At 39.7% G+C, this 18,577-nt stretch overlaps 1 protein-coding gene across 1 annotated transcript in view; it reads left to right on the plus strand.

Moving 5' to 3' along the window:
• AFG1L (AFG1 like ATPase) overlaps positions 1-18,577 on the plus strand; it is a 193,548-nt gene that overhangs the window by 20,956 nt on the left and 154,015 nt on the right. The window contains exons 2-3 of the mRNA XM_056125103.1: positions 2,655-2,878; positions 15,332-15,383. Of these exons, the coding sequence (XP_055981078.1) occupies positions 2,655-2,878; positions 15,332-15,383 (276 nt within the window). The remainder of the gene's footprint in view (positions 1-2,654; positions 2,879-15,331; positions 15,384-18,577) is intronic.

Consider the following 18,577-nt stretch of genomic DNA (forward strand, 5'->3'; position numbering starts at 1 on the left):
TGGTCAGTGGTTGGATCTAACCACAAGTGTGTGGGGGGCTGAGGGTAGGTAAGATAGAGAAGAGACTGCTATGACAGTAATAGTTGGGAAGGATCACACTGGGCAAGATCTGAGGGTTAAAAGTAGATAAGGGATATTCTTGAATAACCTTTCAGTACCAATATTGCAAAGCACACTGTCCAAAAGGAGAGGGTGTATGGGGCAGGGGGAGTGTGGAGGGGAGGGAGAGAGGGAGGGGAGAGAGAGGAAGAAGAAAAGCGCTTGCCATAGAGACGGGTGGGGGGTGGGGGGTGATGGGAGAAAACCTGAGGACACGGGTGCTGGGAAATGTACACTGGTGGAGAGATGGGTGTTGCAAAACTGTATGAAATCGAATCATGAACAGCTTTGTAATCATCTACTCAGTGGTTCAATAAAAAAAAAAAAAAAGAGGCTGGAGAGATAGTGCAGGGTTTAAGGCACTTGCTTTGCATGTGGCTTACTCTGATTTGATCCTTAGCACCACCAGGAGTAATATCTGAGTACAGAGCCAAGAAGTAGCCCATGAGCACTACTGAATGTGGCTCACATCTCCTACCCACAAAGAGGCTGTGAGAGTTGTATACTCAATGGAACAATACTCACGTATCTAAAAAGATGAAATTTATTTTTCTGACAACGTAGATGGAACCTTAGGTGTTTATGTTAAGTGAACGAAGTCAGCAGGTAAAAGGCAGCTTACAGGGTAGTTTCAATGTATGTGTGGAATATAAATAATTGAGCAAATAAACTGTCAGAACACAACAAAAATAACAAACTATAAGAAAAACATGATAGTTACTAGAGGGAAAGGAAGAGAGGGAGGGAGGAAGGGGTAAAGGAGTGGGCAAATTTTTATAGTGTGATGGTGCTAGAGCTTTGGAGGTGAACATGGTGAGGTTTATGCAGATAGAGGTGTGAAACTGTACTCAGTATTGCAACAAATGGGAAAGCAGCAATACTTATTTAGAAAATAAAATCATATTTGAAATCATTCTTTTTGTTTGTTTTGGGCCTCTCCAGGAAGTGATGAATTTATGGTGCTAAAGATCAGTGCCCGGAATCAAAGTAGGACTTCTGCTATGCAGAGCATACCCTCTCTCCTTCCAGCTACCCCTCTGCCCGAAAACCACTCCTTTAAACAGTGAGATGAATTTCAAACAGTATAGATAAAAGCATATTTGGATTCTAGCAAGGTCATCCTGGTAGTTAGAAGATATTTCAGAGATTATGTTAGTGATAAATTAGAGGCCACACCAGAGATAAGATAAGAACTATGAGGCTGGGGAGAAGGAGTGGGTAGAGAGCATTTAGGATTCAAATTGAAGAACATTGATGATTGAGAATCTGTTTTCTTATTTACTTAGCAGGGGAAAATAGAAATAGCTGTTAGAAGACAGCCCTGCCATATCACTGACTTTTATGGTAGACTTAAGGATTTGTTTTTGCTCTTTAGAAAAAGATGGAAGTGATGTTGTGACTGTTAATTTTTTCAAAGCAGTTTTCCTATTGTTGAAACAAAGGAAATATAATATTCAATGAAATGAGAGACACTGGCAAAGCCCCTTTGAGAAATGTTTCTCTAAAAATAGTGCATTTGCTGCAGTTTATTGTTGCATCTGAAAAATATAGAGAGAATTTCCTGTGCATTGAACTTGTCCCAGATAAAAACAGAATTATGATTGAACCTTAGGTCAATCATGCCTTTCCCAGGAGGGACAAAAAAAAAGGTTCAGGGCACCACCCTGCTTTAAAGCAGATGCTCTATTGTTTCTCAACTCTCTGTCTTCAGCACAAAGATTATGGAAAAGGGAGGGATTGCAGAAGCAGAAGGCTGGATTCAATGCATTACTGTCTGAGGTGGTGGTATTTTGGATAGAGATTAAAGAACAGTTAAAAAACCCTTTGTGGTTAGTCTTCAAGTCTTTGCCTTACTATATAAGAACCAAAATTAGATTTGATTTAAATAAAGGCTTTTAGGACTGGGGATGTAGTTCAGTGGCAGGGCACTTACATGTGAGAGGTCTTAGGTTTAGTAACTGGCACTGCAAGGAAAAACAAAAAAGTAGGGTACCACACCTGCTGGGGAAAAGATCTGTTGAAACTTGGTGGCTGCGTGAATGGAGTAGGGACAAAAGTAGAGATTTTTTTTTTAGAGAAGGCTTAGGAGATTTAGGAGAGTCCAATAATAGCTTCTAAATCTTGGTTTTTTTCCATATACTAAAATGAGGTAGTTGTAAATGCTGGAGAGTTGGTTCAGGAAGTAACTTGCTTTGCATGCGACCGACCCAAGTTTGATTCCTGAGTACCAACAGGGGTCACTGCTGAGCACAGAGCCAAGAACAGCCTCTGAGCAGTGCCAGGTGTGTCTAAACACCCTTAAAAGATAATTGCAAATATATTTATTGTTTAAAATGTGTTGTGTTTGATTATTTTCTAATAACATTAGCAAAAACTCAAATATATCTGCTTGAACAGCCTACAGGTTTATTTCCCCCTACTCCCATTTTCTATTTTACCTGCTGGAACAGCTTATGAATGGTAACAATGTGTCTGGTAAGAAACATAGGTAGAACACTTTGAAATATGTTCATATAAGAAAGATGAACTTTTTTTGGGTATCTTTTTGTCCACAGCCTATACTGTACAGGCACCTGAAAGTGTGTCCCCATCTGCTGCTACTGAAGCTTATTCGAAGGCTTTGGCTGTTTGCCATGGACCATTGGATCACTATGATTTTCTGATCAAACATCAGGAACTAAAGGAAGATGAACATCAAAGAAATGTCATACAGTGTCTGCAAAAATTGCACGAGGACCTTAAAGGATACAGTATTGAAGCAGAAGGCCTTTTTTCAAAGGTGAGGTTTGTATAATGTTAAAATATGAACTGTTAAGTGTATAACCATTTTGTAAAAACATTAAATACAGTGGTGTATAATGATGAAACAGTATGAAAATACCCAATCTCAGTTTGAAATGTTTCTTGGTTGGACTAATTCTCTTTTTTTGAAACACATTCTGTTGGAACTCAACCCGTTTGTGACTTCCTGATGTTCCATAACTTTCTTCCATGTAAATGAAAACATCTGGGTAGTCCAGTGCTTACTGTTCCCTCTTGCTCATCCTGGCCCAGTGGCTGAAGTGGAGAAGAAGGAGTGAATTTGTTCTTCCCTGTTCCTTTCCTCTATGTCTGCTTGTCTGCCTTCACAAGGCTCAGAATGAGAGGGACAGATTAGAACCAAATAGCAAAGTCTTAAGTGATTGGGAAGGGCCTCTTTTATATTAGATGCTGATTTACTAGATTGTTGTTGAGGGTCATAGTGGTAGATCCCCGGAATGCTCTGGGTAAACTATCTACTGCTTCTCTCTTTGACTGCTAAGGACTCTAGAAGAACATCTCACCCATCTGCTTCCAGGTCATAACCCCTCATCCTTGCTGGTGGCCTTTTTGGGTGGGTGGATGGGATATATTTTAGGACAACTCTAGCTGGGTCATTTCCTATGCTTTTTACCCAGGCCACAGGAAGCATGTATCTTCTTTTTGATATTTAGGGTGGGGTTGAACCCAGGTCCACCATGTGCAAGGCAAGTGCCCTCCATGCTGTTTTACCTCTCTAGTCCCCAGGGCTACTCTTGATAGTACTTAACCAACCAGGCCAGAAGGTTAAGTGCCAAGTCCTGGAGGTGCTGGGGACCACCAGAGCCATACCTGGTGGTGCTTGGGGGACTCCAGTCCTACACCAGGTGGTACTCAGAGCCATGTGGAACCCAACTTGCATGCATGGCAAGTACTCTGACCCTCAGAGTTATCTCTCCGACCCTTGTCTTGAAAAAATTTCTTTTTTGTTTGTTTTTGGGTTACACCCGACGATACACAGGGGCTACTCCTGGCTCATGCACTCAGGAATTACTCCTGGCAGTGCTCAGGGGACCATATGGAATGCTGGGAATTGAACCCGGGTCGGCCGTGTGCAAGACAAAGTCCTCCCCGCTGTGCTATTGCTCCAGCCCTTGTCTTGAAATTTTTAAGTGGTGTGCTGCCGTATGCCTAATGCATAATGTGGTTCTGGGTATTGAGAACCAATACTTGGGTCCTTGCACATGCAAAGTATTGAGCCCCTCTCCCTGGAGTGTGGTTTTCCGTCACCTTTTTTTGTTGGGGAGGGGAGCACACCCAGTGGTGCTCCTGGCTGTGCACTCAGGGACCACTCGTGATAGGGCCTGGATGACCATATGGGATGCTGGGTCTGCTGCACACAAGGCAAGTGCCCAACCTGCTATACTATTTTATTTTTTTTTAATGTTGATTTTATTTTTTTTAATGCTGATGTTTAAACATTATAGTAGACTTTATCCCCTCAATTATTATCACTGACACATTTTCTGTAAGACCAGCTATATTCAAATATTAATATAATATTGTTATATATAATATTAAGAAAACATGCTTCTTTTCCATAAAATACCACAATAATTAATCAACTGAACAAACTTGATGGCAGATTATTAATGTTTTCTCACCTATCTATGTAATGGTGCTTTCTGTAATAAAATTTTAAAACAATTCTGAGCAGATGACCATGCAATAGGAGCCATAAGAATGAGCATTTATAAGTACTTTACTTTTGTTACCAAATAAAACTTACAACCAGGTTAATCTGACACATGTAATGTATGCATAATTGTTATTGTGCTGTAAGATAATTAGGCATAAATGGTAAGTAGTTCATGTAAATCACTATAATTAGAATTACTTTTACACAGCCAAATCAAGCATTTCTAGAGTCAGGAGGAAGAGAATTAAATAGTGTACAGCTACTGTGAAAATCTGTTTCCATTAATCAGGGGTATATAGGCAAGGTTTTTCCATCTTTTAGGAGACATTATAATCCAAAAGATCTGAGAATTGGGGGTGGGAGATAGGAAGGACCACATACATTTTCTTTTCCTTTTGCTTTTCACCTAATAATTTTCTGTTTTTTTTTTCCTAATAAGATATTATTATTAGCAGCTTCCTTTACCACCCAACCATACTTTATTTGGATACCTTTTCCTCACCTTCCGAAGAATAGTTCATTTATCAGGTATAAAAAACTTTCCTGACTTAGTCTGCCGAAGACTTAATTTTATTTTTTCTTGGTTGTGGGCCTATACTGGTGCTGCTCAGGGGTTTATTTCTGACTCTGCACTCAGGGATTTCCCCTTGTGGTGCTCAGGGGTACTAAATGTGTTGTTGGGGATTGAACCTGGGTCAGCCATATATAAGGCAAAGGCACTACCTACTGTACTATTGCTCTGAACCCAAAGACTTAAAAAATAATTAAAAAATTTTTTTATTGTAGTGTAGGTAACATGATTATAATAGTATTACCTTTATGATTTTTGTGTAAAAAAATTAATGTATCTTAACTGCCACCAGAGTAGTCAAGACCCTCCACTACTGTCTTTAGATCCCATGTAGTTCATGTCTTCTCTGCTTAGCGACCTCAGTTTTGTAATCATAAACCAAGAGTTTGTCATTCAGTATGTCATCATTCAACCAATGTAATTCCATGTTGGTTCCTTTGTTTTGTTTCTCTGTATACTAACAGATGAGTGAGGTCATGCAGTACTTGTCCTTCTCCAGTTGCCTTGTTTCACTTAACATGATGCCTTTCGTACCATTCAAGTTGCACTGAACTGCAAGAGTTCACCATTTTCTTATTTGTGTAGTATGCATGTATGTATGTATGTATGTTATCTTTCTATTTATCAACTCATATACATTCACCAGTTTTTGAGTATTTGGATTGTTTCAATATCCTGGCTATGGTACTTAGTGCTCCAGTAAACATAGGTGTATATGATGTTTTTAGGTAGATGTTGAGAAGTAAAATTTCTGGATCACATTTTTACTTTATTGAGAAGTTTCCATGCTATTTTCTGTAGAAGCAGAACTGGAGAACATTGCCACTAGCAACGAATATGGGTGTTTTTTTAAAAAATACATTTTTGCCATATCCCTACTACATTGTTTACAGTCATTTTTATATATGCTCTTCTCACTGGTGTGAGATGATAAACTCATCATTTTTCATTTCCCTGAGATGCATAAACGATGATGAATACCTTTTCATTTGTCTTTTATCCAGCTGTGTTTCTTCTTTGAGAAAGTTTCTGTTCATCTTCTCTCCTCATTTTTTGATGGGTTTATTGATTTTTTTGTGTTGTTCAGCTTTGTGAATATCTATATTTTGGATATGAAAACTTTACCTGAGTTATTGTATGCAACTACTTTCTCCCATTTGGTAGGTGTCTTTTTATTTTAGCCTGAGTTTGTTTCACCTTACAAAGACTTTTTGGTTTGATGTAGCACTGTAGCACTGTCCTCCCGTTGTTCAATTTCCTCAAGCATCATCAGTAATGTCTCCATTGTGAGACTTGTTGTTACTGTGTTTGGCATATCGAATATGTCACAGGTAGCTTGCCAGGCTTTAATGTGCAGGCGAGATACACTTGGTAGCTTGCTGGGCTCTCTGAGAGGGGTGGAGGAATTGAACCCTGGTTGTTGGTTTGATGTAGTCACATTTATTTATTTTGTTTTTGTTATCTTTCTCACAAGATCCAAAATCACTGATGATACCTAGTCTGAAGTTCATGTCCTGGAGAGTTCTGTGTATGTTTTTTTCAGTGTATTTTATGGATTTTGGTTTAATCTTGAGTTGTTACTATGTTAGGCAGTGGTGGAAAAATGTCTGGGTGACACATGTATTTGGGGACTATTCCTGACTCTGTGCTCAGGAGTGATTCCTGGTAGTGCTTGGTGGACCATAATGTGTTGGGATTACCCATGCAAAAACTGATCAGCCATGCAAGTAAGTACCTTGACTCCTGTACTATTTCTGTGGTCATTAATCTTAAATTGTTTAATATACTTTGAATTAACTATAGTTAAAAAAAAGACTTTTTTGTATTACATTTTTATAAAAACTGAAGTTAAAGCAATTTTACCGAACCCAATGATGGCATATCTCTAAAGAAGTGAGATTGGAGAACAAACTTATTGCTCTTTAAAATCTAACACATTCTGAAGACTTGTTTAAACATTTGTTTAAAGTCTGATTGGGTCAGGGATATGGTCCAACTGTAGAGTATCTGCTCTGTATGCTTGAGACCTGGATTTGATTCCTAGAAACACACACACACACACACACACACACACACACACACACACACAGACACACACACACAGACACACACACAGAATTTGTGTACAAGGAGAGAGCTAAAAGGGATGGAAGTGTAAGTTTTACATTCAGGATTTCTAGCACCACCAGCTCTGTAGTGTATGGGCCAAAATGGTGTCTGGAATGAAGGCAGTAAGAGGTCTGGGAGGCTGGAGCGATAGCACAGCGGGTATGGCGTTTGCCTTGCAGTGGCTGACCTAATTTGATTACCAGCATCCCATATGGTCTCCTGAGCACTGCCAGGAGTAATTCCTGAGTGCAGAGCCAAGAGCAGTCTCTGTGCATCGCCAGGTGTGACCCAAAAAGCAAAAACAATAAAAACTAAATAAAAAAATAAAAGGTCTGGGATTCTAGCTCAATGCTAGAGCACATGCCTTTTTTTTTTTTTTTAGTGAAACACCATGAGGTACAGTTGTAGACTTACAAATTTTTGTGCTTGGGGTTTCAAATATACAATGATCAAGTACCCATCCCTCCAACAGTGCCCATTTTCCACCACCATGGATCCCAGTATACCTCCTACCCCCCATATCCCCCCCCCACCCCGTTCTACCTCTGTGGCAGGGCATTCCTTTTTGTTCTCTCTCTCCTTTTGGGTGCTGTGGTTTGCAAAAGAGGCATTGAGTGGCAGTCATGTTCGGTCTAGAGTCTACTTTCAGCATGCTTCTCCCATCCTAGGAGGATCCTCCCAATATCCTTTATTTGGTGATCTCTTCTCTATCTGAGCTCCCTTTTCCCCTAGCATGTGTGGCTGGCCTCCAAGCCATGGAGCAAACCTCCAGGTACTTATCTCAGCTATTCTTGGGTGTTAGTCTCCTGTTTTATTACTTTATGTTCCCCAGATGAATGCAATCTTTCTATGTCTGTCCCTCTCTTTCTGACTCATTTTGCTTAGCATGATACTTTCCATGTAGTACCACTTGTATATAAATTTCATGACTTCATCTTTTCTAACAGCTGCATAGTACTTCATTGTGTAGATGTACCAAAGTTTCTTTAACCAGTCATCAGTTCTCAGGCACTCAGGTTTTTTCCAGATTCTAGCTATTGTAAACAGAAGCACATGCCTTCTGTTTGTGAGACTCTTGGGTTACATTCTCAACACAGAAAATAAAAAAAGTAGGAACAAAATGCATATGCAAAATATGTAGATTTTGTTTTTTAAATGTTAAATAGGCCTTATTATTTGATGCAGGAAAGTAAATTATAATTTTTAAGAAAAAATATGTACTATAAAAACATATATCAGATATTACATATAGCATGTATAAGATTATACTTATATACCTTATATAAAAATGTATACTGCACCTTTTTTATGTTTAATCTGAAGTGCTTATCTGAAGAAATGATAATATTAACTCAAAAGTTATCTGCACCCTCATGCTACCCGTGACATATTCAATATTCCAAACACAGTAACAGCAAGTCTCTCAATGGAGACGTTACTGGGTCCACTCGAGCAAATCAATGAACAATGGGAGAACAGTGCAGTGCTTAAAAGTTTTCCCCAAATTTTATTTTATTAAATCTCCATGAGTTAGAAAGTTATTCATAGTTCAGTTTTTGACATACAGTGTTGCATAACCAATCCCATTGCCAGTATCAACCACTAGTGTTTCCAGGTTTCCTCTATTATTTCATAACACTACTGATGTACCTGAAGCCCCTTGACCGCTGCCTCTGTTTCTTCTCATCTGTTTTTTCTCCTCTTCCTTTCACTCTGTTTCTTTCCTTCTGCTCCCTACAACCCGGGGCCCAGGGTGATGTAGGCACCCCCTCTTTAAGTCTTGCATTTTCTCATCCAGTTACTCTAAAGACCACATATAAGTGAGATCATCCTGTGTTTGTCCTTCTTACTACATCTGTTTTCAGTTCTATCTATGTTGCAGCAACTTGCATGATTTCATAATTTCTTACAGCTGTGTAGTATTGCATCTCTCTCTGCACCTCTCTCTCTCTCTCTCTCTCTCTCTCTGTATGTGTGTGTACATATCACATCTTCTTGATCAACTGATTTGTCGTTGAACATCTAGGTTGATTCCAAATCTTTGCTATTATGCTGAGTGCTGCAATGAATAAATGGTGCTCATACACATCCTTTTGAATTAATATTTTTCTGTCCTGGCATTAGATACTCAAAAGTGGAATTGTTTGTGTGCATGGTAGCTAAATTTTAAATTTAACCCCCAATGCTGCGAAGACATTTCTTTCTTTTTTGATGCTTTAAAAAAATGTAATATAGCTTAGGTAACATGGTTATGATAACATTAACATTTGTGTTTTTAAGTAATTTTTCTCATATAAATTATGTTGGAGTATGTTTCACAGTGCCTGAAAGGGGGGAAATAAAGAAAAAAAGAAAAAGGAAATAGTGCCTGTCAGTGAGGCAGGCTGAGAGGTGAGAGGGAACTGGGGACATTGGTGGAGGGAAGTGGTTCTGGTGAAGGAACTGGTGTTAGAACATTGTACACTTAAAACTCAATCATGAATAACTTGTAACTCTATAATTAATGGTGATTCAATAACAAATTTTAAAAAATTATGTTGGAGTAGTAGGTCAACATACATAAATTTTTAAAATTTGTTAGATGTTGGAGTAGCTGGTGGGGCTGGAGCGATAACACAGCAGGTAGGGTGTTTGCCTTGTACACGGTCGATCCGGGTTCGATTATTCCACCCTTCTCAATGAACCCGGCAAATTACCGAGAGTATCACTGCAAAGCCTAACAAGCTACCCATGACGTATTTGATATGCCAAAAACAGTAACAACAAGTCTCACAAATTGTTGTGAGACGTTACTGGTGCCTGCTCGAGCAAATCGATGAACCAACGGGAGGACAGTGCTACAGTGCTACCAGAGTAGCAGGTAGATTATAACACAGTAAGGTAGAGGATATGTTATTTTAAATTTATGCCTTTGATGAGAATACTGTAGATTATTTTTCAGTGCTAGAATTTTAATATTACTAGATGTAATGGATAAAGTTAGAATGATTAAATCAAAATATTTGGAGTGATGAATGACAAATGTTTACTTTGCACAGTTAAAGGAACAGGTTTGGCAATAGTTTTGAAAGCAGTTATTTAAAATGCAAATATGCAGATACTTTTAGAATGATTTAAGATGTAGAGCCAAAAGTAAAAGTACTATAATAATTAGTCAACTTATACTTTTCCTCTTAACTTTTTATTTAAAACATTTTGTCTGTACACTAATGGTTAACATTTTGTCACGTCTTTTTTTCTTTAATCATTTGAAAATTACTTATAATATCATAATACTTGATCTCTAAAAGCTTTATTATGTATCTCCAAATAAGAATAATGGGCAGTATCCCCAGTACTGCCTGAGTACAGCCAAGTGTGATCCCTGAGTATAGAGCCAGGAATAAGTCCTGAGCTCTGCTGGGTATGGCCACAAAACAAAGCAAAAGAATCATCTCCGGTATAACTCTGTTATCATTATCACACCCAAGAAGCTTAACATCGATATCATAATATTAACTAAAATAGAGCTTCCAGATTCAGCAAAAAGAAAAAAGTTGAATTTCTGTATAGCCCACTTAATCTTTTTTTTTTTTGATGTAGGAGTACTGCTGTTTATTCAGCCATTGATTTAACTGATTGAGTTGGGCATGAATTCCACATATCTTTTCTTTTTTAAATTTTTAAAATTTTTATTAGTGAAACACCATGAGGCACAGTTGTAAACTTACAAAGTTTTGTGCTTGGGTTTCAGTTATACAATGATCAAATACCCATCCCTCTACCAGTGCCCATTTTCCACCACTACGGGTCCCAGAATTCCTCCCACCCCCCCCAACCCCCACCCCATCCTGCCTCTGAGACAGGGCATTTCCTTTTGTTCTCTCTCTCCTTTTGGGTGTTGTAGTTTGCAAAAGAGGCATTGAGTGGCAATAAGTTTGGTCTGTAGTCTACTTTCAGCATGCTTCTCCCATCCTAGGAGGATCCTCTCAACACCGTTTATTTGGTGCTCCTTTTTCTATCTGAGCTCCCTTTTCCCCTAACATGTGTGGCTGGCCTCCAAGCCATGGAGCAAAACTCCTGGTACTAATCTCGGCCACTCTTGGGTGTTAGTCTCCTATTTTGTTACTTTATGTTCCCCAGATGAATGCAGTCTTTCTATATCTATCCCTCTCTTTCTGACTCATTTCGCTTAACATGATACTTTCCATGTAGTACCACTTGGTTGTAAATTTCATGACTTCATCTTTTCTAACAGCTACATAGTACTCCATTGTGTAGATATACCAAAGTTTCTTTAACCAGTCATCTGTTCTCGGGCACTCAGGCTTTTTTTTTCCAGATTCTGGCTATTGTAAAGAGTGCTGCAATGAACAAACAAGTGCAGATGTCACTTTGACTATATTTTTTTGCCTCTCTGGGATATATTCCCAGGAGTGGTATTGCTGGGTCAAATGGGAGCTCAATTTCTAGTTTTTTGAGAATCGTCCATATTGTTTTCCAGAAGGGCTGAACCAGTCGGCATTCCCGCCAGCAGTGTAGGAGGGTCCCTTTCTCACCACATCCACGTCAGCTCCGATTGCTTTTGTTCTTTTGGATGTAGTCCACTTAATCTTAAATTTTGAATTTAAATAAGTAATACTTATTTTATAGCTTTGCTTTGGTTTTTGGTTGTTTCCATGTCTTGTCTACTATAAACAATGCTACAACGAACACTGGGGTACAGGTACCTGCCTTTCTTTGCTTTGGTTGTTTGTATTTGGGCCACACCTGGCAGCCAAATTACCAATTGGCTTTGCTGAAGTTCAAGACTTAGATAAGCTCCCATGCAGTATATTAGTCTGAGTTTGACCTTCTCTGGAGTATGTGGAAGGTGGAATGGAAATGGGTGCAGGGGAGTAAAAGTAAAAAGTAAAAGTAAAAGAAAATTTCCGAGAAGAAAATATTAATTGGAGGTTGGTATTTTCATATAGATATATACAGAGCTCTAAATATACATCACTGCTTCAGAAACCTGCTGTTTAAATCTTTGTAGAATATGTCAGGGATGTGGTTTCTTTTTTTCCGTGGTCTGTAAGTTTGGATGGAAGCATGTTATCGGTAAGTGCACAAGCTTGCCATCTTCAGGGTGAGTGAGTGGGCCTTGTGATTAGGTGGGGAGAAGTGGGCAGTGAGTGGGAACTCCCCTGTGCTCTGTCCTGTACCCAACAGATAAGAACACAGCTGCCGATAGTGTTACTGTGGCTTTCCAAGTCACAGAGCTAAGAACCAGAGTTTTTACCCAGATCATGAATGCTCAACTTCTTTCTCTCCTCTCTGTCGCTTCTTGGGAGTGGAGATGGTTGACATGTTATCCCTGTCTTCTAACAGCCTTCAGCTTGTCATCTGTACTATCTACATAGCCTAATCAGTATCCCATTTCTTTAAAGTGGGGTTATCATCCCACTTTAAACATTATGTAAAGTGGGGGCCAGTGAGATAGCTCAGTGGGATGGAGCCTGTGCCATGCATACAGGAGGCCTGGATTAGATTTCCTACACCACCTGAGCACAGTCTGGAGGGACTCCCTCCTTCCAACCCACATAGAACCCTGACTACTCCCTGACCACTGCTAGGTGTGGTTCTCAAACCAAAAAAAAAAAAAATAATAATAATAATTCCCTAAAATACAAGTAACATGACAAGCTTACAGCTGTTCAAGAGAAATTTACGCATGTTCAGATTTTCAAGTACTTTAGTGTGAAGTGTGTGCATTTTAGCGCTTGGCTGTGTCTGAGTTCTGGCAGGCAATACTCACAGCAGATGTTTCAAATAAAGACTGACTGAATCACAGAGTTGATTTAGCAGGCCTCAGGCAGCACCAGGACTTGCAGGGGGAAGATGAGCCTGGAGCAGTTCCTGGGACCCTGTTCCTGAAGGAATGCAGCTCAGCTATAGACACTGCACCCAGGCAAGGAGGAGGTTCATTTCTCTTAGCCCTCCACCAGTAGTTACTTCTGAACCTAGCCAGCAGCCACCTGGAAAGCCAGCAAGAGGGAGCTGGGGAGGGAGCACATAGGAGCATGCCAACACTCAGGACCTATGCTCTGGTGGGCTTCTGTGGGATGGAGGAACAAATGCTAAGAGATGACCACTACGAAGGCATTATATTGGGACAGGAAACTGGGGTGAATTGTAAGAAAGAATTGTAACCAAGCAAGGAGCATGGGTGTCTGTGTAAGTTAGTCATTTTGAAGAAACCCGTGTAAATGTAACTATCCTTGAATTTACTTTAATGCTTTTTTTTTTTTTCCTGAGTGGTCCTGAGGCTCAAACCCAGGGTTTCACCACACATATAAGGTAAACCTCTACCACTAAGTCACATCCCCAGCCCTGGAAGACTGATGCTTTTATTAGGAGAAAAAATTCATATAAATCTCCAAGTGAAAATACTTGGTATATTTAATATTGCTTAGATGAATGATTACCTCCACCCCCCAGTTTTTGAGGGCTGTCAAGATAGCTTAACTGGCTGGGTACATGTTTTGCATGCGAATATCCAGATTCAGTTTTAGAACAGTTGGCAACAACCCCCCAGCACTAAAATGCAGTAACCCCCAAATTAAAAAATAATCAACTAAAGGGAGTTGCTTGAGAGTAGAGACAGAGTACAGGACTTAAGGTATTTGCTTTGTATACCACCTACCTGGTTTGATTATCCAGCACCACATATGGTCCCCAGAAATTCACCAGGAGTCAGCCCTGAGCATAGGATCAAGAATAGCTCCTGAATACCACTGGGTATGACATAGAACCCTCATCTCCATCAGTTTGTTTCATTTTTGGACCGAAGGGATAGTACAGGAAGTAAAGTGCTTGCTTGGCATGCATCAGACAAAGTACCATCCCCAGCACCAGACAAGGCCCATGAGTACTATTAGGGGACACTTCTAAGTGCAGAGCTAGGTTTGGCCCCTGAGCATCACTGGGCCTGGCCATTCCCTACCCCCACAAACAAATTGTACCTAATGTCTTTAAAGTAAAATCCATTAACAACTACATTGTAAACAGTATTTGTATCAAATTAGACATCTGTGGTTTTAAAATTTTCTGTGTGTGGAAGTCATACCTAGCGATGCTTGAGGGAACATGGGGTGCTAGGAACATGGGGTGCTAGGTTTTGCACGTAGGGCTTCCATAGGCAAGAAAGTTAGCTTACTCTGTTACTTTTCCTACTATGTTTTGGTTTTTAGAGTGCTCTTTTATTCTTAATATGCCTTTAAAACAGTTGCATTTTGTTGTTGTGTTTTTTTTTTTCATATCCAGTAGATCTAAGGAGTCACTCCTGGTGGGGTCAAAGAAGAATGTGGTGCTGGGGATCAAACTCTGGCCTTCTTTGTTCAGTGCTTATACTTCATCTAGCTCCCAAACCGGCTTTCTGGCCCCTGAAAAGCTCCTTTTTTGAGGGCTTTGTTAATTGCTGTGCTTTACTATTAAGAGATGTGGTAGGGAACAAGTTCTTTCTTTGGGAGACTCTTTCACAGAAGAGCCTTTGGACTTTTCTTTCTGTAGACCAATTTAGTTCCTCCAAAACACTTATTCTAGGGTTAGTGGCTACAGGGGTTAAGGCACTTGCCTTGCATGAGGCTGACCCCAGTTCAATCCCCCTTCACCTAATAAGGTCCACTGAGTACTACCAGATGTGATCCCTGAACAAAGAGTTGGGAGTAAGCCCTGAGCACAGCTGGGTATGTGCCCCCTATCCCAAAAGACTTTTCTGGTTTCTCACTTGCTGTGAATGAGTAAGTTGCCATTGTACTGACGGTGGTAGTACTCTGTACTCCCCATGAGTAGGGAAAGATGACATGGTTAGTGAATGGTGATGAGGAACTTAAGTTGTGTGACTTCACAGCTCTTGCTCTGGGCTGCCATGATTCTTGTTTCTTCCTTTAAAGTTTAAATTGTGCTTCATGTATTTTTACATCAAGTTTTTCCATACTTAATTGTATACATTAGCCTTTCCCAGTCTTGTACATGGGACAGTTAGGAATGCTATGCATATGATAATTTTAATTTATTTCCATGTTACAGATTTATAATTTGTTCTTCATTTGCAGCTTTTTTCAAGGAGCAAACCTCCAAGGGGCCTATATGTTTATGGAGATGTTGGTAAGTGTATTGAAATAAGTTTGGGGTGATCCAAACAGAAAACTTCTCAGTTTTCATTCCAGGACAATTTCTGTTTCCATCCCACAACACACTAAGATCAACAAAGTAAAACAGGGCGAAAGAAAGGGAGGAAGAAGGCAGTTATCATATACTTTTCCTTTGCTTTGTTCTATTTTGGCCACATCTAGTGAGTGATGTAGGGCCTAAGACCATTTGGTATTGGGGGTTGAACCCAAGGGTTCTATATGCAAAGCAAGTGCCCTCCTTTGAGCCATCTCCCTAGCCCAGTTATCTCAGATTTCACTTTTACTTTTCATAGCGTATACATGTAGTATAGAACAGAATTGTTTAGGGTGTAAGTTGATCTCAGGGAGTAAAATTATTTATAGATTTATTAGCTAAATCAGAATCCCATTTCTCAGTGTTATTTGACTCTGCTTATTATTTAAACAAAAAATAAGCTGTGGGACTGGAGCACAGTGGATAAGGCACATGGCCAACATGGCCAGCCTGGCTCAATCCCTGGCAATCTGTGTGGTTCCCCAAGCCTCGCCAGGATTCAGCCTTGAGCACCTCTGGGTGTGACACTAACCTCTTCCCCTCAAGTATTCAAGGTCTAGAAATTTAGAGCTTAAAAAATTTAGAGCTTAAAAAATTTGAGGAGAATTCAGGTAGTTCTTTCCTCAACTCCTAGCTAGTTTTGTATGCTGCCTTCTTTGGAGAGTAGGTTATCCTGGCGGCTTGTTTATATTTGTGTATGTGCACTGTAAGGTCTCAGTAGCAGAAGGACTCTTCCCTTTATTAGTGCTCATTCTTTGCCTCCTTAGGGAACCCTTAACTTCCTATGCCTTCACTTTCCTGTCCAGTCATTGCAAAAACCAGTATCTTTGTTTCTCCTATTAATTTAACCACTGTGCCATAAATGGAGATAGCAGTAAAAGCACAACTACTTCCACTTCTGCAAAAGAACTTAAAAAAGCCACAGTCACAAACATAGCTATGGAAAATACGGCCATATTTTAGTTACTGATTGAAGAAGGGGTACGATACGTATATCAAGATTTGAAAAAAGTAAAACAGATGGGATGACAAAAGATGTTTACATTTGTAATATGGGGAGGAAAAGAGGAATTTTGAAACAAGTGAGATGAATATTTTGGTGTCTACAATAAACTTAGTGTAGAGTATGTACAATAATTTAGTATATAGAGTATAGAGTAATTCGTATAGAGTATTTAGTATGGAGTGTACAAATAATTTAGTATGTAGAGTATAATTTAGTATAGCGTATACAGATAATCAAAAGTCAAATGATCATTTTGGGAGGCTCTGGGAGAATAGCCTCAGAATGTTTGGAACTGGGAAGAATAATTTGGTGTGGGGTAGGGGAGTTTGGGAGGCAGTGATAGAGCTCCCCTCTACTTGCTCCTTGGAAGAGAGCCTATTTTGTAAAGGGCAGCCACTGGAGGGGGAAGATCTTAAGTAGTCATTTTTGTTTTCAAGTTATATGTAGACTTAAATGAGTTTAAAGTTTTGCAAGTTAATTCCCCAGCTCTTTCTCTCTCTCTCTTTCTCTCTCTCTTTCTCTCCCTCTCTCCCTACCCCCACTTTTCTTTCTCCCTCTCTATCTCTCTCTCTCATTTATTTTTTGGTGGGGGTTCACAATTTTAGCAATATTCAGTGGCTATTTTCAATGCGTCGCTCAGAGGTTGCACCTGACCATGAGGTTCCAGAGACTACACTTGAGCCTCTTGCATATACACCAACCACTTGGGCTATCTCTCTGACTTAGGAGTCTTCTTCTGCCCCCCACCTTCCACATTCCAGTTTTTCGGCTACACTCAGTGATGCTCAGGACTTACTCTTGGCTTTGTGCTGAGGATGACTCCTGATAGGGCTTAGGGGACCTTGTGGGGTTCCAGGTATCAAACCCGCTTGACCTTGTACAAAGCAAGCACCTTATCCACTGTACTATCTGTCCACTCCACTAAGAATATTCTTTTAAGGGATAGTAGAAGGTTTTATGATCCTGTAAGAGAACAAAGCAAAGTTGTGAAGTAGGCACAATTCAGTGTTGGTTTCTTCTCTATTTTTTCCAACATCCCTAGAAGACAATGATACATCTCATACAAGTCACATCAGTAAATCACTAGAGAATTTATGATTAAACACCTGCATACTAAAAGGTGGGTGACTAATAGTCTGTGGTATTGACAGAATAAGGAGCGAGAGGTTAGAGTTGCTTTTGCTCCTACATAAAGGAAGTTCTGAAATTGCACACTGAGCAGGTAGAGAGACAGTTTGTAAGTCCTTATGTAAACAATCATGTAAATATGAATGATCTGTTCTCCCCAATCAAAAGACAGAGAGTGACTACTTGATGAAAAGGAAGGATCCATCAATTCTACACATGAAATATGATGACAACCATAGGTTTGAAGTAAAAGGCCAGAATAAGATACTCCAATTCTCATCTGCAGAAAACAGGACGGGAACTGGCATTCTCATGTCTAATAAAATAGTCTTTCAGCTAACACACTAACACAGGTAATAAGAGAAAAAGATGAATTTATATAATAATCAAGTGGTCAATCCATCAAGAAGTTATCAATGCTTATATGCCCAAAAGACCATCCACATATACAAAACTATTATTAACAGACCTCAAGGGATATGTTATCAGCAATAGAAAATTGTGGGCAATCTAGCACAGCAGTTTCTGCAATGGACAAATCATGCAAAGCATTAAAAAGGAAATTTTAATGGCATCAAATAAAGTAATTAATGGAATTAATAGATACAGAAATTTTTTTCCCCAAAGGAACTGAATACACATTCTTCTTATATACACATGGGACATTAGTCTTATTACATATGTGAAGATAGAAATTCCAAGAGGACTACAGAGATAGCACAGGGGTTAAGGCACTTTCCATGCACATAGGTTGATCCTTAGTACTTCACATAGTTTTTTTTTTTCTTTTTGGGTCACACCTGGCGATGCACAGGGGTTACTCCTGGTTCATGCACTCATCTATTACTCCTGGCGGTGCTCGGGGGACCATGTGGGATGCTGGGAATTGAACCTGGGTTGGCTGTGTGCAAGGCAAATGCCCTACCCACTGTGCCATTGCTCCAGCCCCTTCACATAGTTCCTTGAGCACCTCTAAGAGTGATCCATGAGCACAGAACTA

The sequence above is a fragment of the Sorex fumeus genome, unplaced genomic scaffold, assembly GCF_029834395.1.
Source record: "Sorex fumeus unplaced genomic scaffold, SorFum_2.1 ptg000054l, whole genome shotgun sequence".
Taxonomy (NCBI): Eukaryota; Metazoa; Chordata; class Mammalia; order Eulipotyphla; family Soricidae; genus Sorex; species Sorex fumeus.